The sequence below is a fragment of the Anolis carolinensis genome, chromosome 1 (genome assembly GCF_035594765.1).
Source record: "Anolis carolinensis isolate JA03-04 chromosome 1, rAnoCar3.1.pri, whole genome shotgun sequence".
Lineage (NCBI taxonomy): Eukaryota > Metazoa > Chordata > Lepidosauria > Squamata > Dactyloidae > Anolis > Anolis carolinensis.
In genome coordinates, this window is record NC_085841.1 from 1,821,641 (window position 1) to 1,847,139 (window position 25,499).

Sequence of the window (25,499 nt, forward strand, 5' to 3'; positions counted from 1 at the left end):
CTGTTTTCTGAGTATTGTTCTTTATTTACTGTCCAGATTCTAGAGTTTTTTTAATGCTGGTAGCCAGATTGTGTTCATATTCATGGTTTCCTCCTTTCTGTTGAGATCATGCATATACATTTGTATTTCACTGGCTTCTCGTCTTGTCAGACATGGTGGTTGTTATTGTGGCCCAGCATTCTGTGTTCTCAAATAGTATGCTGTGTTCACACTCGCAAGAACAAATATGCTGTGTCCCTCTCACAAGAACAATGTTTTGACAGTTTAATCAACTTTCCTCATGTTTTTATGATAGAAACCAATTGGGAAATGGCATTGATATGGCTCCTTGGATTCTTGGCAGTCTCCCGTCCAAGTCCTAACCAGGGCTGATGCTACTTAGCTTCCAAGATCAGACCAAGACTGATGGTTTTGGGGGGTTTAGACCCTCCACGCATTATCCTGCAGCAGGAGAAGGAAGAAGGACAAGACATTCAAACTGGTTCTCCAGCAGCAGGATAGCAACAGTGACAAACTAATTCCCCAGGTCCTTGCGAAATCATCTAGTCCAGGCACGGGCTAGATGGGAATGCCCTTTCTTAAAGATATATTCCTATGCACCAAAGACGATCAGCCCAACAATAGGATTGATTACTATGCAGAACAATCCTTTGCTTTTAAATTAAGAGGTTGTGTGCTGTGCAAATGCAAATAAACAACTCCCTTAATAGCTATTTGTTCATCGGATGAACAAGAAACAAACAGAAATGGCTACAAAGCCCCAAACATTGGAAGTCTATTACTGTCTTCCGTTAAGTGTTAATGCCAGAAATTGGGAAAACTGGACCATAAGAGTTTTTGGAAGCAGGAGCAAGAGGTGCATCTACACCATAGAGTTAATACAGTTTAACACCACTTTAACTTCCATGGCTCAATGTTATGGAATCGTGGGAGTTGCAGTTTTTGCAAGGTGCCAGAATTATGTAGAATAGAAGGCTAAAGACCTTGCAAAACTACAACTCCCAGGCTATTGTTGTCAACGTGGTATCGAATGGCATGCATTCTACTCTTACATGATAGTAGAACTACTCACAGAAGATGGTGGGCTCTTCTTCATGGATGTTTTGGACCAAAGTCTGGAAGGCTTTGGCTGAACAGATTTGAGGGTTGGACTAGATGGCCTTTGGGGGTCCCTTCTGTCCTGTTCTGTGATCCTGCAATGTGGTCCCTCACCTCTCCTCGTGGGTCTCTCTCCACAGACTTTCCGGTGGCCCATTGCGAGCAGTATCGACGTCAACGAGATGCTGGAAATCCAGGTCTTCAACTACAGCAAGGTGTTCTCCAACAGGTGAGTGACAGGGAAGTGTCCAAAAATGCCACACATTTTCTTCTTAGCAACTGTTCCATGCATCCTCATCCATATGTATGTGATCCTGTGCATGGAGATACATAGTTTGAGCATGCTTCATGTAAAGATGGTCCTCTGGGGCATTCGCTGTCTCCTTCCATTTGGTGTCATTTGCAAATTGGATGGAATTGCACTGGTTTTCTGCAACGATATTGAACTGAATCAGTTCAATGATTCCTTGAATCAATTGGAGAATGGTGAGTCGACACACAGGGGAAATCTGATTGGTTCAGGCCACTTCTAGACTGGGTTGCTGTGAGTTGTCCGGGCTGCATGGCCATGTTCCAGAAGCATTCTCTCCTGACGTTTCACCTGCATTTATCAGAGATTGTGAGGTCTGTTGGAAACTAGGCAAGTGGGGTTTATCTATATCATTATCATCATCATCATTTAATTACTTATTAATCGCCCTCCATCCACGATGCTCTAGGCGATTTACAAGATAAAATTGTAAAGGATAAAAATACATACATACAAATATTAATAAAATTAACATAGATTAAAAGCTCTAGTAAAGAGTGTGAGGGTAAAAGGCCCCAACTCACGCATGGCTCTCATCTAGGGCGGCAAGGCATTCCATAAGGCAGGGGCAGAAATAGAAAAAGCTCTGCGCCTGGTCCTTTCCAAGTGCACTTCTCTAGGACCCGGTACATAGAGTAAGTCTCGTTGGGATGGTTGTTGCGACCTCCGATGATGGGAGAAGGAGAGACGGTCCCTAAGGTACGATGGGCCCTGGCTGTAAAGAGTTTTAAAAGTCAGGACTAGCATTTTATATAGACCACGGTAATCAGTTGGAAGCCAATGCAGATGCTGCAGCACTGGTGTTATATGGCATTTCATGGGTGTTCTTGTGAGTAGCCTGGCTGCTGCATTCTGAACAATACGGAGCTTCCGGGTCGTGGACATACAGGGCGTTGCAATAGTCCAGCCTAGACGTGACTGTGGCATGGATGACTGTTGCCAGCGCCTCATCAGATAGATAGGGTGCCAGTTGCCTCGCTTGTTGTAGGTGGAAAAAGGCCTGTTTGCTGGCAGCAGCGACCTGAGCTTCCATTGTCAGCTGCGAATCCAAAACGACACCCAGGCTCTTAACGGTGGGCGAAGGAGATAGGGCAGCACCATCGAAGGTGGGGAGCAAGTGGGTCAGACCGGTCAAGCGGCCATGCCAGAGAATCTCAGTCTTTGCCGGGTTCACCTTCAGTCTACTAGCACGTAGCCAGTTTGACAGAGCCTCCAGACAGAAGGTGAAGTTGTCCGGTATTGACGTTGCTCCAGGCTCCAAGCGCAGAAGGAGTTGGGTGTCGTCCGCATATTGATAGCAGTCTAGGCCGAAACTCCGAGCCAAACTAGCAAGGGGTCTAACGTAGATGTTGAAGAGAAGAGGGGAGAGAATTGCACATGAGGAATGATGTCCAGGGTGGGAAAAAAGAAAGAACTCTTGTCTGTTGGAGGCAAGTGTGAATGCTGCAATTGGCCACCTTGATTAGCATTGAATGGCCTTGCAGCCTCAAAGCCTGGCTGCTTCTTGCCTTGGGGAATCCTTTGTTGGAAGGTGTTAGCTGGCCCTGATTGTTTCCAGTCTGGAATTCTCCTGTTTTTTGAGTGTTGCTCTTTATTAACTGTCCTGATTATACAGTAGAGTCTCACTTATCCAACATAAATGGGCCGGCAGAACATTGAATAAGCAAAAATGTTAGATAATAAGGAGGGATTAAGAAAAAGCCTATTAAACATAAAATCACATTATGATTTTGGAATTAAGCACCAAAACATCTTGTTTTACAACAAACTGATAGAAAAAGCAGTTCAATACATGGTAATGTTATGTAGTAATTACTGTATTTATGAATTTAGCACCAAAGCATTGCAACATTTACTACAAAAACATTGACTACTAAAAGACAGACTGCCTTGGATAATACAGAACGTTGGATAAGTGAGACTCTACTGTATACGTATATGAGGAATGATGTCCAGGGTGGGAGAAATAACTCATGTCTGTTGGAGGCAAGTGTGAATGTTGCAATTGGCCACCTTGATTGACATTAAATAGCCTTGCAGCTTCAAAACCTGGCTGCTTCCTGCCTGGGGGAATCCTTTGTTCGGAGGTGTTAGCTGGACCTGATTGTTTCCTGTCTGGAATTCCTGTTTCCTCAATATTGCTCTTTATTTACAGTCCTGATTTTAGATTTCTAGACGGCCATATATAGTACAGTTTCAAACTGCATTGAACTGCATTATTTACACTTGATCATATAATGCAATTTCAAACTGCATTGAATGGCAGTGTAGAGGGGGCCTCATTAAGTTTACCGAACTCTGGGTGCGCCTACACTATTGAATGAATGCAATTTATTTATTTACAGTATTTATATTCCTCCCTTTTCACCCTGAAGGGGACTCAGGGTGGATCACAATGCACATAGACATGGCAAACATTCAATGCCATTAGACATACGACATATATAGACAGACACAGAGGCAATTTAACATTTTCCAGCTTCCGGCTTCATGAGGGTATGCTCGATTGCGGCCACAGGGGGAGCTGCTGCTTCACCGTCCACTGGTGACACCGAGTCCTTGATGGAGTACTTCCTCATTCTTCTGCACGCTGCTGGGAGGATTTATGGAGCCCGGGTGGCGAAGTGCATTAAAGCGCTGAGCTGCTGAGATTGCAGACCGAAAGGTGCCAGGTTCAAATCCCGGGAGCAGCTTGAGCACCCGCTGTTAACTCCAGCTCCTGCCAACCTAGCAGTTCGAAAAATTGCAAATGTGAGTAGATCAATAGATACCGCTCTGGCGGGAAGATAACGGCGCTCCATGCAGTCATGCCAATGGCCACATGACCTTGGAGGTGTCTACGGACAACGCCGGCTCTTCAGCTTAGAAGTAAAGATGTGCACCAACCCCCAGAGTCAGACATGACTGGACTTAACATGAGGGGAAACCTTTACCTTTACCTTTTAAATTAGTCAAATTAGCCTCCCCACATAAATCGGTACCTAAATTTCCTACTCGACAGATGCAACTGTCTTTTGGACTGCATAGGTCAACAGCAAGCTAGACTATTAGTGGATAAGAGCTCACTCCAACCCGGGCTGGCTTCGAACTCATGACCTCTCGGTCAGTAGTGATTTATTGCAGCTGGCTACTAACCAGCTGCACCACAACCCGGTCCTTTGAAACCATTGCTGTGGCACAATGCTCTGAAATCATGGGAGTTCTAGTTTTACAAGATCTATCCTTCACTGCCAGAAAGTGCTGGAGCCTCACCAAACTACTGGTCTCATGTTTCCAGAGCATTCATTGAGCCAAGGCAGCTAAAGTGGGGTCAAACTGCATCGATGCTACCATTTACATGCAGCTTGATAGCTGACAACGGGATTTGAGCCCCAGAAGGGAAGTGCTGATCCTCCATATGACTTTTATTTGAGATTTAAGCTCCCTTTTCATTGCATTGCCAGGCTCGTCGTAATGCAAATCTGGAACAAATTCCCAATTCTATGTTCAGGGCTTGCTCCTTTCTGTCTTCCTCGGCTCCCCCAGAGATCCTGTTCCATTAAACAAACATCAAAACCGAACCACATTCATGATTCCTTTTCGTGAAAATATTGAGGCAGATGGTTCCTCTTGGGGTGAAAGAGGGAGATGCTAAATTTACATGATTTGCATTAAGGAATAAATTGAACTCTCCACACTTCACGTTGAGAGAAGCACCGGGAGGAATTCGGAAGGAGTTTGATGGTTCGGTGTGTCTGCAGGCGCTTTGGCTTGTGTGGGTGCCTTTAAGGTTATGGTAGCACTCTCATATACCGTATATACTCGAAGATAAGCCGAGTTTTTCAGCCCTTATTTATGAGCTGAAAAAGCCTCCCCGGCTTATAATCGGGTCAAGGTCAAGGCCAGCAACGGAGCCTGCAGGCTATTGCTTGCAATATGTGAACTATTTCTCTCTTACCCTCCCTTATCAGTGTGTTTTCTTTTGCAAAGCTTCCCTCGCTCTTAATCAAGGGAATGTTTTGCAAAGAGAAAGACACCCTTTGCAAGTCAGGAAGAAGAAAAATATATATTCATTAATCTTATGGAAGCATTTTCCCCTGAAATATTTGTTAAACTCTCCTACAGATACATAGGCATTAACCCCTTGCAAGCTTTTGCAATCTCTATGTACCTTTATATGTGTATCTATCGATATACATATTATTATATATATATAAATGAGTGATGGCATCACGGCGACCCACAAAACAACAAAACTACAGGCCCCCCAACCTCAAAATTTGACAACACAACCCATCATCCATGCCTCCAGGTTGATACAACAAAAAGAAAAGAAAAATAAAGTCCTACTTAGAGGGAGAGCAATAATTGTTTTTATCCAATTGCTGCCGCTTAGAAGGCTAAGCTCTGCCCACTTGGTCTCCTAGCAACCCACTCAGCCCAGTGTTAATAAAAGAATAAAAAATAAAATAAATACAAATAATACAATAAAAATAATCAAAAACACTAAAAAATTAATACAATAAAATACTATAACAAAATAACTAAAAATAATACAACAAAATAATAAAATATAATAACTAAAAAAGATAAGTTACAATAAAATTAATTTTAAAAATGCAAATAACGTCAAATAAAAATTCCACAACAACTTTTAACCAATATCACCACCACTTTGCCACAGCAACGCGTGGCTGGGCACAGCTAGTATATATATGTATGGCTTAAAATATTGTAGGGGAAATGCACACACACAAACATAGAGAGAGGGGTGGATTTGCAAACGTTTCAGGGGGAAATGCATTTGTGAAATTAGTATCTATAATTATAGATCTATATCTAGCTCTGCATTGTTTATATAAGCATTGAATATTTGCCTGTTACTATGTTGGAAGCCAGTCTGAGTCCCCATGGGGAGATAGGGTGGGATCCAAATGAAGTTTTATTGTTGTTGTTGTTGTTGTTGTTGTTGTTAGGGTATTGTTGATACCATATTGTTTTTGTTGCTCCTACTTTTCCACTTATAGAGCTAGTTTATTGTTTTTCTTTGAAATACGGTAAATATTCAAAAACATTTAACCTACTGATGCCTCAATCAATGAAATTTTATTGGTATCTATTTTTATTTTGAAATTTACCCGTAAGTGCTGTATTTCCCACCCTTGGCTTATACCCGAGTCTATAAGTTATCCCAGTTTTGTGGGGTAAAATTAGGTGCCTCGGCTTATATTCGGGTCGGCTTATACTTGAGTATATGCGGTAATAATGAGAATAATATTAGTAATTATAATGATGATAACAATACCATTGAGCGTCCAATTGGATAGATTGTTTGGGTACCCCCTCCAGGTGTTTTGGACTGCAACTCCCACCATTCCTAACAGCCTCAGGCCCCTTCCTTTTCCCCCTCAGCCGCTTAAGCGGCTGAGGGGGAAAAGGAAGGGGCCTGAGGCTGTTAGGAATGGTGGGAGTTGCAGTCCAAAACACCTGGAGGGAAAGCCCAAGTTTGCCCATGCCTGGAGTGTTGACCATAAAATAAACCTATTTGCAGACGATGCTTTATTCCTCACAGCCTCAAGTGGCTGAGGGGGAAAAGGAAGGGGCCTGAGGCTGTTAGGAATGGTGGGAGTTGCAGTCCAAAACACCTGGAGGGAAAGCCCAAGTTTGCCCATGCCTGGGGTGTTGACCATAAAATAAACCTATTTGCAGACGATGCTTTATTCCTCACAGCCTCAAGTGGCTGAGGGGGAAAAGGAAGGGGCCTGAGGCTGTTAGGAATGGTGGGAGTTGCAGTCCAAAACACCTGGAGGGAAAGCCCAAGTTTGCCCATGCCTGGGGTGTTGACCATAAAATAAACCTATTTGCAGACGATGCTTTATTCCTCACAGCCTCAAGTGGCCGAGGGGGAAAAGGAAGGGGCCTGAGGCTGTTAGGAATGGTGGGAGTTGCAGTCCAAAACACCTGGAGGGAAAGCCCAAGTTTGCCCATGCCTGGAGTGTTGACCATAAAATAAACCTATTTGCAGACGATGCTTTATTCCTCACAGCCTCAAGTGGCTGAGGGGGAAAAGGAAGGGGCCTGAGGCTGTTAGGAATGGTGGGAGTTGCAGTCCAAAACACCTGGAGGGAAAGCCCAAGTTTGCCCATGCCTGGAGTGTTGACCATAAAATAAACCTATTTGCAGACGATGCTTTATTCCTCACAGCCTCAAGTGGCTGAGGGGGAAAAGGAAGGGGCCTGAGGCTGTTAGGAATGGTGGGAGTTGCAGTCCAAAACACCTGGAGGGAAAGCCCAAGTTTGCCCATGCCTGGGGTGTTGACCATAAAATAAACCTATTTGCAGACGATGCTTTATTCCTCACAGCCTCAAGTGGCTGAGGGGGAAAAGGAAGGGGCCTGAGGCTGTTAGGAATGGTGGGAGTTGCAGTCCAAAACACCTGGAGGGAAAGCCCAAGTTTGCCCATGCCTTGTATAGATGAACCCAAGGAAGTTGCCATTGATCTGAAGTCCTTTCTTGCTTTGTTGTGCATGAACTTGAATCTCCAAATGCAATCCCTGCTGGAGAGACATGTAGGAAATTGGATTTTAAAAAAGCTGTATTCGCCTCATCAAGTTACCTGTAAATTGGGAACCCTGCTACTCACTTTTGCAGAATCATAAATTTCTGTTTTTAACTCCGCTTCCTATTCCGAACCCAGCCGCAATGCACCAGAGTGTTATGCGCTTCCGATTGCTTTTGTCCCACTAAAAGCCGCCCTGGGAATCCCTTTTCCGCAGCTCTGGGATCGGCTCTCTTTGCTTTGGAAATGCAATTTGGAATTTAATTCAAACAACACCTGGAGGCCCGTTTGGCTGCTGCCTTCTTGCGATGGGATCCCTCGGGGGTCTTTTGCAGCCCTGTAATTACGTTGAAAGCCTTTGCTAAAAATAAAGTCTCGCCGAGTTATTAAAGTCCATCTTTCATTAAGGTTCAGGGGAAGTCCCAGAGTAGCAATGGTGCCGTGCTGTTACGGAATTTGTCTTGTTCCTTGTGCACACAATTCGCCAGTTCCTATCTGTGGAATAAGGCTGGCGGTATTCGTTGATGGTCTCCCATCCGAATAATAGCCATTGCTGACCCTGCTTAGCACCCGATATTGGCTAGGGTCTGGTTCCTTTGCAGTATTTTGTTTGTATTTATAAATTTCAGGAGCCCTCAATTCTTTTCCATACTCCAAATTTATACCACTACTTACTGACTTAGGCAATCCCTAAGTATGATGGCATTTCAAGTGTAGTATCTTGGCGTGGATACGTAGGTGACTATGGAGCCCTATTCTTGATGTGCATGTTCTCCCGCAGTGAGGACATCGGTTTCCAGGTGGAAGTCGGTCTCGGTCAGGGTTGGCTTGATGCTCCTTCCTCTTGGCACGTTTCTCCCTTAAGCCCTCTGTTCGTGCCTCTTTGAACTCCGCAGCACTGCTGGTCACAGCTGACCTCCAATTAGAGCGCTCAAGGGCCAGGGCTTCCCAGTTCTCAGTGTCTATGCCACAGTTTTTAAGGTTGGCTTTAAGCCCATCTTTAAATCTCTTTTCCTGCCCACCAACATTCCGTTTCCCGTTCTTTAGTTTAGAGTAGAGGAGCTGCTTTGGGAGACGGTGATCGAGCTTTCGGACACGTGGCCAGTCCAGCGGAGTTGATGGCGTAGGAGTATCGCTTCAATGCTGGTGGTCTTTGCTTCTTCCAGCACACTGGCATTTGTCCGCCTGTCTTCCCAAGAGATTGGCAGGATTTTTCTGAGGCAACGCTGATGGAAACACTCCAGGAGTTGAGTGTGATGTCTGTAGACCGTCCACGTTTCACAGGCGTAGAGCAGGGTTGGGAGGGGAATGGCTTTGTAAACGAGCACCTTGGTCTCTCTACGGATGTCCCGGTCATCAAACACTCTCTGCTTCATGCGGAAGAATACTGCACTTGCAGGAAAAGAAATTCCACCTAAATAGGAGGAAAAACATCTTGACTGTAAGAACCATTTGACCATAGAATGTGCTGCTGCCTAGGAGTCTCCTTCTCTGGAGGTTTTTCAATGGAGGCTGCATGGCCATCTGTCAGGAGTGCTGTGACTGTGTCTTCCTGTATGGCAGAAGAGGGTCCAACTGAATGGCCTTTAACATTCCTTCCAACTAAAGGAGTGCAGACTACCTCAAATCCAGTGGAGTCTCCTTCTCTGGAGGTTTTTTTAAACAGAGGCTGGATGTGTCAGAGTGTGATAGAAGCTTTGAAGCCTTGGAGCACAGAAGAATGGACACTTTGAGACTTCAGTAAAAGCTAACATATAGCTTTACTGAGTAGAGCAAATATATAACACACACTAGCATTGACATCCAATCTAACAGACAGAAAACAAGACAAAAAGACACTGAAGTAAGAGGAACGCATTCCAGGCACACTCAGGGTCACATCTTCACAGTTCATTAGGGGCTTGATTAACCCTTTCAGTGTCAATACACTCTCTGATGATGCAATCAGATTACATTCACAAGCATTGCACAAAATTACATTTAAACATTCACATTACATTAATCTGTGGCGCAGCTGGCTAGTAACCAGCTGCTATAAATCACTACTGTCCGAGAGGTCATGAGTTCGAAGCCCGGGTCGGGTTAAGCCTCCGACCATTAAAAAAAATAGCCCGGCTTGCTGTTGACCTATGCAGCCCCGAAAGACAGTTGCATCTGTCAAGTAGGGAAAATTTAGGTACGCTTTATGCAGGAGGCTAATTTAACTAATTTACAACACCATAAAACTGCCAGCAAAACACGAGGAAAGGAATGAGGAAGTACAGCCACCAGTGGACGGTGAAGCAACAGCTCCCCCTGTGACTGGAATCGTGAAGCTGGAAAAATGTTAAATGCCTCTGTGCCTGTCTAAACTGAATGTTGTTTGTCTGTTGACATTGAATGTTTGCCATATATGTGTTCATTGTAATCTGCCCTGAGTCTCCTTCGGGGTGAGAAAGAAGGGCGCAATATAAATACTGTAAATAAATAAATAAATAAATAAATAAATACATTAACAGAATGGCGATCTATTGGGAGAGTTCAGATTGTGCCTTACTGCCTGGCAAATGGGTATTGGATCCTAGACTTGTTGTCCCAGCTTTAGGAATTTATGGACGTGCTTTTGGGCGGATTTACTCAATTCCAGGGATCATGTTTTCTAACTTTTTGGATCTTTGCTGGGAATGCCTTGGAGGAGATACATGCAATCCCAGAGCACATGTTATCCCTCTTTCGGGATCTTTGATGGACATTTGCAAACCCAGGGCATATGCTTTCCACTTTTGGAGATCTGTGTATCCATGCTGGGATTTCTTCGGCAGCGTTCTCCATTTTAGGAGCCCATCAGCTACGGAACTGGAGTGTTTTGGAGTGTTTGGACCACTATTCACTATCAATAAAGCCGACCTTCTAACAGAGACTCGTTCCATGCTGCGCTATCAACAAAGTCTGGGCTCGCCAGGCAGTCCCAGATGAGAGCAGACGGCACGCGCCAAGCCTCCAAAACCCTGCGCGTTCGTTCACATCTTGTGTGTTGGAAACGTTAACAGGCGCACACATGCTGTGTGTTGTTATGGCAGTGTGCTGAATAAGCCGCAGATGCTTGACGGGGCTCATCTGGTATCAGCAGGATAAAAGAAGGACACATGATGCCAACAGAGATATGAATTATGGATGCAAACTCCGCTCAGAGATGCTCTGGAGCGGCTTTGTGACGGGACCTCTGTGCCCCCTGGTTCTTTGGCCACGCGGTGGCTTCGGTGGCTAATTAGATGGCAATATGACCCACTCTCTTCCCTCCAGTCTACCCCCCAAGTCTGTCCAGATCCAGCCAGAATTAATGCAGAGCCAGTGTCTCTAAACACCAAATCTTGGCACCATTTTTAGCAGAGAACCACTGTCTCCAAATGCCAAGTGCTGGCATCATGTTCTGAAGGAGATCCAACATCTCCAAATGCCAAGAACTGGCACCGTGTTTTCATGGAGATCCAACTTCATGAATTGCCAAACACTGGCATCAGGTTTTAATGGAGATCCATTGTCTCCAAATGCCAAAGTGTAGCTGTGTTTTAATGGAGATCCATTGTCTCCAAATGCTAAAGGCTGACATTGTGTTTTAATGGAGACTCAATGTTTGGACACCATGTTTTTAGGGAGACCCAGCATCACCATAGGCAAAGGACCAGCACCATATATTAACAGAGACCCATCATCTCCAAATATTAAGGACTGGCACCATGTTTTCATGGAGACCAAACATCTCCAAATGCAAGGATTGGCACCATATTTTCATGATCCAACTTCATGAATTGCCAAGCACTGGCATCAAATTTTCATGGAGATCCATTGTCTCCAAATGCCAAAGTGTAGCTGTGTTTTAATGGAGATCCATTGTCTCCAAATGCTAAAGGATGACACTGTGCTTTAATGGAGACTCAACGTTTCCAAATGCCAAGACTGGACACCATGTTTTCAGAGAGACCCAACATCACCAAAGGCAAAGGACCAGCACCATATATTAATGGAGACCCATCATCTCCAAATGCTAAGGACTGGCACCAGGTTTTCGTGGAGATCCAACTTCATCAAACGCCAAGCCCTGGCATCAAGGTTTAATAGAGATCCATTGTCTCCAAATCTAAAGGACTAGCACCATGTCTTAATGGAGACCGAACATCTCCAACTGCAAGGATTGGCACCATATTTTCATGGAGATCCAACTTCATGAATTGCCAAGCACTGGCATCAAGTTTTCATGGAGATCCATTGTCTCCAAATGTCAAAGTGTAGCTGTGTTTTAATGGAAATCTATTGTCTCCAAATGCCAAAAACTGACACCATGTTTTCATGGAGATCCAACTTCATCAAAGGCCAAGCACCGGCATCATGTTTTAATTGAAATCAATGTCTCCAAATGCAAAGGATTTGCATCATGTTTTAATCGAGATCAATTGTTTTCAAATGCTAAAAAATGTTTTTAATGGAGACCTATTGCCTCCAAATGCCAAAGACTGGCACTGTTTTAATGGAGATCCAACATCTCCAAATACAAAGGACTTGCACTGTGTTTTAACGGGCATCCAACTTCATCAAATACCAAGAACTGACACCATGTTTTCAGGGAGATCCAACATCACCAAAGGACCAGCACCATGTATTAACAGAGACCCGCCTCCTCCAAATGCCAAGGACTGGGGCCATGTTTTAATCAAGCTCCAATGTTTCCTAACGACAGGTAACAATAATAATAACTTTATTTTTGTATCCTGCCACCATCTCCCCAAGGGGACTCGGGGCGGCTCACATGGAGCAAAGCCCGAGAGTACAGTTATAATGAAAATTACATAAAATGCATTTCACAGTACGGCCGAAATAAAACAAGACAAGAACATAATAACAATAAATAGTAACTCCAACCAGCAACCGTACAGATTCCTGTTGTCTTCATGGGTAGTGGACTAGTTGCAGCAATAAAGGATAGGTTGATTAATAAAGTGCATGAACTTATGGTAGCAAATGAGGGCAGTAAAAAATGGAAGAGAAAATTATTGATCCTATTTGGGGCAGGCTATCAAAGGACTGTCATGTTGATCTCCCTGGTTTTGATAAAGAACTGCCCTTCACCAATGGGTAAAAACAGTGTCTTGCTTTCTGCTGCCCTAGAGACTAGGACAAATGGAGCAATGGATTCAAATTGCAGGAAAAGAAGGTCTGCTTCAACATGAGGAAGGACTTCCTGATGGTCAGAGCTGTCTGATTATGGAATTTACGAGGGTTGAATGAAAAGTAATGCCTCCACCTTCGTAACTCCTCAACAGATGGCAGTCCTGCTTTACGGCAGGTCCTGGCTTGTTCAGGAGACTCTCCTCTATAGTTAGTTCTATTTGGGGGGAAGCCTTAGCATTGAATGGTTGTGTTGTTAAAGTGCAAAGTATGGAACCCTGTGCAGACGGGGAAGCCTTAGCATTGAACGGTTGTGTTGTTAAAGTGTGAAGTATGGAACCCTGTGCAGATGGTCGGTCAATGCGACTTAAGCAACGCGCAGTCACTGAATTCTTGATGGCAGAAGGTGTCACTCCAAAGGAGATTCCTCAGAGGATGCAAGCTGTTTGTGGTGATTGTGTTGATGTGAGTCCTGTGTGTCATTGAGTGAGTAAATTTAAAGATGTTGAGGTGGGAACATCTGACTTTCATGACAAACAAAGAGTTGGACGTCCTGTGACAGCAACCACCAGGTTTCACAAGCAAAAGGTTGACAGATTGATTCAGGATGATTGTTGTATTCCTCAGAGAGAAATTCCAAGCATAGTCAGCATTTCACAAGAACGTGTGAATCACATTATAGCTTTGCTTGGCTGTCGGAAGATCTGTGCACAATGGGTTCTGTGAGACGCCGGGCGCGGAAACAGAGTGTCGATTTCTTCCGTGACGGCTTCAGAAAACTTGTTCATCGTTGGCAGAAATGTATCCAATTGTCTGGTGATGATGTGGAAAAGTGAATAGTGGAAGTTAAAGAGCACATTCTAAGGATTATTTCTGCGTTTGATTTATTAAAATACTCCCATCCAAACCCAAGTAGTGAAGGTGGAGGCATTACTTTTCATCCAGCCCTCGTAGATTGGATTCCAGTAGAGTCTCTTTCTCTGGAGGTGTTTGTTGAGAATGCTTTGATTGTGTCTTCCTGCCTGGCCGAAGGGAGCTGGGCTGGATGAGCTTTGAGAGCCCTTTCTAACTTCTAGGATTCTATTATTCTTTGTAAGAAGTTCTGTGTGGATATAAGGCTATTCCTTCCATTATTACATAACCCACAGTGTCTCTGCCCATGTGCGAAGGAAAAGTCCTTTTTAAACCCAGGGAGTAAATTGGAGGTCAACCCGAAGGCGGAAGCTGTGAGCCTCATTACCTGAAGCATCAGAAGCGTTTGTCTTCCTTTTATTTCGAGAGCAAAAGAAAAACCTTTTGTCTCTAGAGTGATGATCAAAACCACTGCCAAAGTGGGTCTGCTTTCTGTAAAAATCCTCTTTTTCAAGGCTTTTTGGATGAGCCTGGCTTTGAAAAGAGAGAGAATTAAATATGAGTAAGGTGGCAAAGGAAGACAGCATAGAAAAGCATTGCAGATGGTGCCAACTGTCTTTGGGATGATGGTGTCTGGGATGCATTGTGGAGACTGTTTAGAAATTGCCCTTCTTCCGAGGTAAGGTTATGAGACTGCTGACTACGAGTAGGCGCATATTGTGCCAATAATTCAAACATAATGGCTGCTGACTTCTATGCCAGCGAGGCAGCAAATCCAATCCATATTTCGGTCAAGGCTTTAAAGGAGAATGTTATTCATGGTGCTGAGCCCTGTCCCCAAATACACTCAGCACTTTAGTCGTTGAAAACTCTATGTTAAAAAAATTTGAAAAATGTTCTGTTCCTGCTTTGAAAGTGTTATTTCCTGTTTCATGGTGCGGTCCTTACTTTGAAAATACGAGGGTTGAATGAAAAGTAATGCCTCCACCTTCGTCACTTGGGTTTGGATGGGAATATTTTAATAAATCAAACGCAGAAATAATCCTTAGAACATGCTCTTTCACTACCACGATTCACTTTTCAACATCATCACCAGACAATGGGATACATTTCTGCCAACAATGAACAAGTTTTCTGACGCTGTCACGGAAGAAGTCGACACTCTGTTTCCACAACCGGCGTCTCACAGGACCCATCATGCACAGAACTTCCGATAGCCAAGCAAAGCAAGAATGTGACCCACACGTCCTTGTGAAATGCCGATTATGCTTGAAATTTTCTCTCTGAGTGATAAGACGACCATCATGAATCAATTTTGCAACCTGGTGGTTGCTGTCACAGGGTGTCCAACACTTTGTTTGTCACGCAAGTCAAATGTTCCCACCTCAACATCTTTAAACTTACTCGTCCAACGACACACAGGACTCACATCTACACAATCCCCATAAACAGCTTGCATTCTCTGGTGAATCTCCTTTGGGGTGGGACCTTTTGCTGTCAAGAATTCAGTGACTGCACGTTGCTCAAGTCGCACTGACCGGCTGTCTGCGCAGGGTTCCATACTTGGCACTTTAACAACACAACCGTTCAATGCTAAAGCTTCCCTGTCTGCACAGGGTTCCATACTTCGCACTTTAACAACACAACCTTTCAATGCTAAGGCTTCCCACCAAATGGAACTGTAGAGGAGAGTCTACTGAACAAGCCAGTGCCTGCTGCAGACCAGGATTGCCATCTGTTGAGGAGTTACGAAGGTGGAGGCATTACTTTTCATTCAACCCTCGTAGTTTAGGACTACAATATTAGAAAGAACTTCTCGATGCTGAGTCGTTTGGCAATGGGACCAATTACTTATTTAGGCGATCCCTTGTAGTTCGAGGATGATGGCCCTCCATCTTCGCTATCTTGGGGGTGTGTCCGCAGGTGGCTGAAGAGACCTATTCTTGACCTGCATGTTCTCCCGCGGCGAGGAGATTGGTTTCCAGGTGGAAGGCGGTCCCGGTCGGGGTTGGCTTGACGGGCCTTCCTCTTGGCACGTTTCTCCCTTAAGCCCTCCGTTCATGCCTCTTCGAACTCCGCAGCACTGCTGGTCACAGCTGACCTCCAATGAGAGCGCTCAAGGGCCAGGGCTTCCCAGTTCTCAGTGTCTATGCCACAGTTTTTAAGGTTGGCTTTGAGCCCATCTTTAAATCTCTTTTCCTGCCCACCAACATTACATTTCCCATTCTTGAGTTCGGAGTAGAGGAGCTGCTTTGGGAGACGGTGATCTTTGGGCATTCAGACAACGTGGCCTTCAGTCCAGCGGAGTTGATGGCGAAGGAGCATCGCTTCAAGGCTGGTGGTCTTTGCTTCCTCAAGCACGCTGGCATTTGTCCGCCTGTCTTCCCAAGAGATTTGCAGGATTTTTCTGAGGCAACACTGATGGAAACGCTCCAGGAGTTTGGTGTGACTTCTGTAGACCGTCCACGTTTCGCAGGTGTAGAGCAGGGTTGGGAGGGGAATGGCTTTATAAACAAGCACCTTGGTCTCTCTACGGATGTCCCGGTCAACAAACACTCTCTGCTTCATTCGGAAAAATGCTGCACTTGCAGAGCTCAGTCGGTGTTGTATTTCAGTGTTGATGTTGACTTTTCTGGAGAGGTGGCTGCCAAGGGAGCGGAAATGGTCAACGTTTTCTAATGTGACACCGTTAAGCTGTATTCCTGGCTTTGCAGAGGGATTAGCTGGTGCCTGTTGGAAGAGCACTTTGGTTTTCTCAATGTTCAATAACCAATTGCTTCAATGGCAAATGCAGATCTCTTTCTCTGCATGTCTCTAGAAAGAGGCTGGGCAGATTTCTGCTGGTGGGAGCTTTAGGTGGAGGCTGGACTAGGTGGCCTCTGGGGGACCCTTCACACTCAATGACTGTTGGATTCTGTTTCCTACATGCATTTTGTGGATAAGAAAGCAGACAAGAAGCCCTAATCTGCAGAAATCGTAATAGGATACATTTGATGTGTGCCATGCTGCTGAACTGCAATCCGTTTGAGCACCTCTCCTCCGGTCTGAGCCAAAATGATTGACCCCACAAAGCTTCTGGATGTGACCTTTGAGTGGCGGCACCACAGGAAGAGAGACATGTTCTTCTCTGTCCCAGTGGCATGGAGGGGCCTCATTATTCCTGCTTTTCTTTGTACAAGGGGTGAGCCTGCGGCTTTTTTGATCTGAACATGAAATCTTGCAAAGGGGAGTCTTTTCCTGCAAGGCAAGGAAACACCGCGTGCCTTCGGATGGATGATTAGGAACAGCAGGACTCTGTTATGGGCAGATAGATTTCCCAAACCATGTTAGTGGGAGCATTAATTCACTCCATGTTTTGGATGAATCTCAAGGAGCTCTCCAAGGTACTTAGAGGGTTGAGCACCGAGGAAAGCTTCTTTATTTTGGGACTAGCTGTGCCCGGCCACGCGTTGCTGTGGCGAAGTATGAGGCCCCTTCTACACAGCTGGATAAAATGCACACTGAAGTGGATTGTATGGCAGTGTGGACTCAAGATAATCCAGTTCAAAGCAGATAAAATAAGATTATAAATGGGTTATATAGCTGTGTGGAAGGGCCTTGAGTCTACACTGCCATATAATCCAGTTAAAATCTGATAATCTGTATTTCATAGGCAGTGTGGAAGAGGCCTAAGTGAGGCCTAACTCTGCCTGTCTCCTGAGCTGAGTGGGTTGCTAGGAGACCAAGTGGGCGGAGTTTAGCCTTCTAACTGGCAGCAATTGGATAAAAACAATTATTCCTCTCCCTCTAATTAGGACTTTATTTTTCTTTTCTTTTTGTTGTATGAACGTAGAGGCATGGATGAGGGGTTGTGCTGCCAAGTTTAGTGTTTCTGGGATGTGTAGTTTTGTTGTTTTGTCCTAGGCCGAAATTTCATTACCCTTTTATATATATAGATAAACCCAAAGCTGATTGAAAGATACAATCGTAGGAGTTGGAAAGGGCCCACAAAGGCCATCCAATCCAACCTCCTTGTGCTGGGTCCTCCTAGTAGAGGACCATCCAAGCCTACAGAGAAGGAGACACTATCAGACCACTGTTCGGCACAGAATCACAGAGTTGGAAGAGACCTCATGGGCCATCCAGTCCAACCCCATTTTACCAAGAAGCAGGAAGATAAGATTCAAAGCAACCCCAACAGATGACCATCCAGCCTCTGCTTAAAAGCCTCCAAAGAAGGAGCCTCAACCACACTCCAGAGCAGAGAGTTCCGCTGCTGAACAGCTCTCACAGTCAGGAAGTTCTTCCTAATGTTCAGGTAGAATCTCTGCACAACTTTAACTGCGTTGGAGTCGTGGGAGCTGTAGTTCTACAAGGTCTGTAGCCTCCTCTGTAAGGCCAGAAAGTATTTCCTAATGTTTAGGTGGAATCTCTTTTCTTCCATTTGAATTCGTGGCTCTGTTGTGTCTTATTAGTCGTGAGATCTGCCGAAAAGAAGCTTCGATATGACAGTCTTTCAAAGCTTTAAACATGGCTCTCATGTCAGTCTTTTCTTCTCTAAGTTAAACATCCTCAGCAATCTAAGCAGATCTCAGAGGGATTCATAGTGTCCAGACCTTTGGCCACTATGGTCACCCTCGTGTGCACTTATTTATATCCCTCTTTTCTCACCCCAATGGGGACTCAAAAACATCCTTACAATGGGCAGCAATTCGATGCCATATCAACAGACAATAAAATAAACATATACATTAAAACAAAGCATTATTTTCGTTGCTACTTCATCACTGTAATTTTGCTACTGTTATGAATCGCAATGTAAATATCTGATATGCAGGATGTGTTTTCATTGTTACAAATTGAACATACTGTATATACTCGAGTATAAGCCTAGTTTTTCAGCCCTTTTTTAGGACTGAAAAAAACCTCCTCGGCTTATACTCGGGTGAGGGTCCTGGTGGGTTTATATTCAGGTCGGCTTATACTCAAGTACAGTAGAGTCTCACTTATCCAACAATTGCTTATCCAACATTCTGGATTATCCAACGCATTTTTGTAGTCAATGTTTTCAATACATCCTGCTATTTTGGTGCTAAATTCGTAAATACAGTAATTACTACATAGCATTCCTGCATATTGAACTACTTTTTCTGTCAAATTTGTTGTTAAACATGATGTTTTGGTGCTTAATTTGTAAAATCATAACCTAATTAGATGTTTAATAGACTTTTCCTTAATCCCTCCTTATTATCCAACATATTCACTTATCCAACATTCTGCCGGCCCATTTATGTTGGATAAGTGAGACTCTACTGTATTGGTATTGTTACATTTATTATTTTACTCTCTTAATTATTATTATTACATTTGTTATTTTACTTTATTATTGTTGTTACTTTTACATTTATTTTACTCTATTTTTATTATTATTAATACATTTATTATTTTACTCTATTTATTGTTACATTTATTATTTTACTCTATTATTGTTGTTACTTTTACATTTATTTTACTCTATTTTTATTATTATTAATACATTTATTATTTTACTCTATTTATTATTATTATTATTATTATTATTATTATTATTACATTTATTATTTCACTCTGTTATTATTAAAAGGATACATAAGCACATTTACATTGAAGAAGATGAAAATAATGATTTAATCAGAGTTGAACAGTCATATCTTAAATAACAGTTTGATGTAAAGATTCAAAAACATTTAAACTACTGATGCCTCTATTAATGCGATTTTATTGGTATCTTGGCTTATACTGGAGTCAATGTTTTTCCAGGTTTTTTTGTGGTAAAATTAGGTGCCTCGGCTTATAGTCGGGTCGGCTTATACTCGAGTATATACGGTAATTAAAGCATAGGGATTAATCACAAAAGCAATATGTTTGGGGGGATCATGGACCACGGATGATGGGATTTGCAATACCTTCAACTGATTCAGATCTGACTTCCACAGACCACTGAGATTCCCACAAACTTGGCACAAACTCTGAACTCCACCAACCATGAAATTGAACCAAACTTGGCATACAGAACTCCCATGACCAACAGAAAATACTGGAGGGGCTTGGAAGGAATCAAATTGCTGATTTGACCCCTCTAGGGGTCGAGACCCCCAGGTTGAGAACCTATTGATGCCGTCTAGAATTGTTTGACTTTTGGAATTTAAAACAATATTTCCAAACCATGAATCTGGTGGAATCTGTGGATGCAGATTCTGTGGATATGGAGGGATGGCTGTATTCCTTTTTTGGGCCAGATGGAGATAGGGATGTGACTCACTCTTTGAAATGTTCATGCCTTTTTCTTCCTAAGGCAGAACTTTGAACATTTGCCTTGTTAACCTTTAATGATGTCGCAGAGCCCTGTTTTTCTGCACGACGGCAGTCCCTGTCTCCCTGGTCTAATTAAAGTCGTGCTTTGACTTGCCCTCTTGCAGAGAGATCCATAAGGAAAAGGAATCATAGGGTTCTTTCTGCCAGATACAAAGACACAATCCAAACCCTCCTGACAGATGACCATCCAGCTTCTGCTTAAAAAACTTCCAGAGAAGGATGTTAATGTGGGATTTGTGTATTGGTAGTATTTAAATGAAATTTGTGTCTTGCCTGTATTGCATACTGATTGCATCATCCAGAGTGTAACATAGTCTGGAAAGAGTTAATTACTGAGAAGCTGTGATGTCCTTGATGTGTGTCTGGAACCAGGGAGTTGTAACACCCCTAGGCAGCACGAACACTGGGAACCAACACGGAGGCCAATATATAATCTAATATCTTTATTAAAGCAATAAAAGTTTCAAACAATTTTAAGCAGAGTAGATAGTCAATCAGTTGACCTTTTAGAAAAGATCAGTAATAGTCCAAAGAAAGAGAGTTTTATGTCCAATATTAGAGTCCAAAGTCCAAAATCCAATAACCAAAACACACTCAAACCCTATGGAAATTTGAGTGAGGAAAAGAGCAAGTTCCTTAGGAAAGTACTTGAAATAATAGTCCAGAAACAGGGTTCAAGGCAAGGCAAGGCAAGGCAAATCATAGTGGATCTGAAACGCAGTCCAAACTTGGCAAGGGACGAGATGCTACGCCCGGTCTACTCGAGAGTAAGCGCGCCAACGGGCCACTTAGAAGCACAGGATCAAGAGACGATGTATTCTTCCGTTAGAAGTCCAGTTGACACCGCAACAAACATTCTCTGCACAGAACTTTTATTGAAGTCCAAAAGCTTCCCCCAAGCAGGTGCGTCTCTCCCCAAAAGTTCCCAAGAGAAACGAGCTGCTAACAACGAGACGCCAGATGCCTGCCTCCCCAATTCTTCCCAAGAGAACTGGCTTAGCCACAATCTCCTCACTCCGCTAATCTCACACTTCTCCTTAAACTTTGTCTTTGAGAGCGATCTGTTTGGAAAGTAGCCCTTCTATCAAACTCCAAACTCTCCGGCGATCCAGGAAGAGCCGGCAACATTTCAAGGGCATTCCTAATTGGCTCTGGCTCTGCAATGTCAACAGGAGACATCTGGAAAGGGATTGAATCTTGCTGCGGTGGGAAAGAACCCAAATCCTCTTCATTTTGATCTGCAATGGCTGCTGGATCAGGGGCTAAAGGTACCTGAGACATCACAGGAGTATCCAGACACAAGTGTGTGTGCATTGCTGATTGCATCAGATCTGACCTGTTCTGTTCTGAGTTGAATCGAGTGCTGTCTACTGAGAGTCAAGTCCTATGTCCGTTGTCTGCAAGTCTGTTTGTCTTGGTTATTACTGCTTTCAGTAAAACTTGTATATAGTTTTACCATTGGCTCTGATGTCCCTTCATTCTGATTCCATCCAACTACTGCTGCGCCGAAAATTACTCTGATAAAGGAGACTCCACTGGAATCCCAGGCAATCTATATTATTCCCCTGGAGTTGGAAGGGATCCCCAAAGGCCATTCAGTCCAACCCACTTCCTCCTTTGCCTTCAGCCTCTGCAAACCAAGGGTGCATCTACACTGTAAAATTTAATGCAGTTTATCACCCCTTTAACTGCCATGGCTCAAAGCTGTGGAATCCTGGGAATTATAGTTTGACAAGGTCTTCAGACTTCTGTGGGTCCATCTATGTTGTAGAATGAATTACTTTTGATACCACTCTAACTGCTTGTGTCTCGAACTGATGGAATCCTGGGAGATATATTTTGGTGAGGCCCCCATAGAAAGCTAGGGACCTCAGTGAAACTATAATTTCCATAATAGTTTCTTCCACCTCATTCTTCCAACAGGCTTTTGGAATGGAAAGGTTTTTTGAAGCAAGCTGCTTCAAAATTAAAGGTGTGGGTTTTTCCCCTTCCTTCCTTCCTTCCTTCCTTCCTTCCTTCCTTCCTTCCTTCCCTCTTTTGTTCCTACCTTCCTTCTTTCCTTTCCTCTTTCCTTTCCTCTTTTCTTCCCTCTTTTCTTCCTTCCTTCCTTCCTTCCTTCCTTCCTTCCCTCTTTTCTTCCCTCTTTTCTTCCTTCCTTCCTTCCTTCCTTCCTTCCTTCCTTCCTTCCTTCCTTCCTTCCTTCCTTCCTTTCCTCTTTTGTTCCCTCTTTTCTTCCTTCCTTTCCTCTTTTCTTCCCTCTTTTCTACCTTCCTTCCTTGCTTCCTTCCTTCTTTCCTTTCCTCTTTTGTTCCCTCTTTTCTTCCTTCCTTTCCTCTTTTCTTCCCTCTTTTCTTCCTTCCTTCCTTCCTTCTTTCCTTTCCTCTTTTGTTCCCTCTTTTCTTCCTTCCTTTCCTCTTTTCTTCCCTCTTTTCTTCCTTCCTTCCTTCCTTCCTTCCTTCCTTCCTTCCTTCCTTCCTTCCCTCTTTTGTTCCTACCTTCCTTCTTTTCTTCCCTCTTTTCTTCCTTCCTTCCTTCCTTCCTTCCTTCCTTCCTTCCTTTCCTCTTTTGTTCCCTCTTTTCTTCCTTCCTTCCCTCTTTTCTTCCTTCCTTCCTTCCTTCCTTCCTTCCTTTCCTCTTTTGTTCCCTCTTTTCTTCCTTCCATTCCTCTTTTCTTCCCTCTTTTCTTCCTTCCTTCCCTCTTTTCTTCCCTCTTTTCTTCCTTCCTTCCCTCTTTTCTTCCTTCCTTCCTTCCTTCCTTCCTTCCTTCCTTCCTTTCCTCTTTTGTTCCCTCTTTTCTTCTTTCCTTTCCTCTTTTGTTCCCTCTTTTCTTCCTTCCTTTCCTCTTTTCTTCCTTCTTTCCTTCCTTCCTTTCCTCTTATGTTCCCTCTTTTCTTCCTTCCTTTCCTCTTTTCTTCCCTCTTTTCTTCCTTCCTTCCTTCCTTCCTTTCCTCTTTTGTTCCCTCTTTTCTTCCTTCCTTTCCTCTTTTCTTCCCTCTTTTCTTCCTTCCTTCCTTCCTTTCTTTCCTCTTTTGTTCCTACCTTCCTTCTTTCCTTTCCTCTTTTCTTCCCTCTTTTTTTCCTTCCTTCCTTCCTTCCTTCCTTCCTTCCTTCCTTTCCTCTTTTGTTCCTACCTTCCTTCTTTTCTTCCCTCTTTTCTTCCTTCCTTCCTTCCTTCCTTTTTCCTTCCTTCCTTCTTTCCTTTCCTCTTTCCTTCCTTCCTTTTTCCTTCCTTCTTTCCTTTCCTCTTTCCTTCCTTCCTTCCTTCCTTCCTTCCTTCCTTCCTTCCTTCCTTCCTTCCTTCCTTTTTCCTTCCTTCCTTCTTTCCTTTCCTCTTTCCTTCCTTCCTTCCTTTTTCCTTCCTTCCTTCTTTCCTTTCCTCTTTCCTTCCTTCTTTCCTTTCCTCTTTCCTTCCTTCCTTCCTTCCTTCCTTCCTTCTCTTTTTCCTTCCTTCCTTCCTTCCTTCCTTCCTTCCTTCCTTCCTTCCTTCTCTTTTTCCTTCCTTCTTTCCTTCCTTCCTTCCTTCCTTCTCTCCTTCCTTCCTTCCTTCCTTCTCTCCTTCCTTCCTTCCTTCTCCTTCCTTCCTTCCTTCCTTCCTTCCTTCCTTCCTTCCTTCCTTCCTTCTCTCCTTCCTTCCTTCTCTCCTTCCTTCCTTCCTTCTCCTTCCTTCCTTCCTTCCTTCTCTCCTTCCTTCCTTCTCTCCTTCCTTCCTTCCTTCTCCTTCCTTCCTTCCTTCCTTCTCTCCTTCCTTCCTTCTCTCCTTCCTTCCTTCTCTCCTTCCTTCCTTCCTTCCTTCCTTCCTTCCTTCCTTCCTTCCTTCCTTCCTTCCTTCCTTCCTTTTTCCTTCCTTCCTTCTTTCCTTTCCTCTTTCCTTCCTTCCTTCCTTTTTCCTTCCTTCCTTCCTTTTTCCTTCCTTCCTTCTTTCCTTTCCTCTTTCCTTCTTTCCTTTCCTCTTTCCTTCCTTCCTTCCTTCCTTCCTTCCTTCCTTTCCCTGTTACATCAACCTCATGGGCATCTTAGCCCTGGCATTCCTTGCAAAACAAATAAGAGACGGAGCTACGAACACAGATATTAATATTTTAAATGCAGTTGGGAATAGAGCCGTGGGCTGCGAGTTAAATGTAGGGCAGGGCCTCCCTTCTGCGAGGAAGATCCCCAAAGAGGAAGAGCGGCTGCCGCAGTCGGGAAGAAGAAACAGAAAAGGCACTCCTTGTGCTGACGCTGGGCCAGCTATTGCCTTGGTTGAAAATCCTGGCTGGCAATTATTTCATTTTAATTGAAAGTATGTCTTCTTCCTCCTCTTCTTCCTTTTCCTCCTTCTCTTCTTCTTTTTCTTCCTCTTCCTCCTTCTTCTTCTTCCTTCTCCTTCCTCTATTTCTTCCTCCTCCTCCTCCTCTTCTTCTTCCTCTTTTTCTTCCTTCCTCCCCCTCCTCTTTTTCATCTCTTTCCTCTTCTTCCTCTACTACTTCCTCCTCTGCTTCATCTTCTTCATCTTCCTCCTCCTCCTCTTCCTCTATTTCCTTCTCTTCTTCCTCTTCTTCCTCTACTTCTTCCTTCTCTACTTCGTCTTCTTCCTTTTCCTCCTCCTCCTCCTCCACTACTGCTACTGCTACTACTACTACTACTACTACTTCCTATTCTTCTTCATCCTCCTCTTCTGCTACATCTTCTTCCTCTCCTTCTCCTTCCTCTTCTTTCTTCTCCTTCCTCTACCTCTTCCTCCTCCTCTTCCTCTGCTTCCTCTTCTTCCTCTACTTCTTCCTCCTCTGCTTCATCTTCTTCACCTTCCTCCTCCTCTTCTTCCTCTATTTCCTTCTCTTCTTCCTCTATTTCTTCCTTCTCTGCTTCATCTTCTTCCTCCTCCTCCACTACTACTACTACTACTTCCTATTCTTCTTCATCCTCCTCTTCTGCTTCATCTTCTTCCTCTCCTTCCTCCTTCTCCTTCCTCTTCTTACTTCTCCTCCTGTTCCTCTACTTCCTCCTCCTCCTCCTCCTCCTCCTCCTCCACTTCTTCCTCTTTCTCTTCCATTTATTTATAGTCTCATTCCCTCTCTTATAAGAGATTTAAAGGGGACCCTAGTGGCTCAGTGTGTTAAAGCGCTGAGCTGCTGAAGAAAGGGTGCATTTACATCAGGCATGGGTTTGTTGGAACTAATAAAGCATCGTCTGCAAATAGGTTTATTTTATGGTCAACACGCCAGGCATGGGCAAACTTGGGCTTTCCCTC

General features: G+C 43.9%; 1 protein-coding gene across 9 annotated transcripts in view; it reads left to right on the forward strand.

Annotated features, from left to right (window-relative positions):
- Nucleotides 1-25,499, forward strand: part of otof (otoferlin) — a 208,760-nt gene that overhangs the window by 42,370 nt on the left and 140,891 nt on the right. For all 9 annotated transcript variants that reach the window (XM_062969177.1, XM_062969215.1, XM_062969186.1 and 6 more), the window contains exon 3: nucleotides 1,239-1,327. In XM_062969177.1, the coding sequence (XP_062825247.1) occupies nucleotides 1,239-1,327 (89 nt within the window). The remainder of the gene's footprint in view (nucleotides 1-1,238; nucleotides 1,328-25,499) is intronic.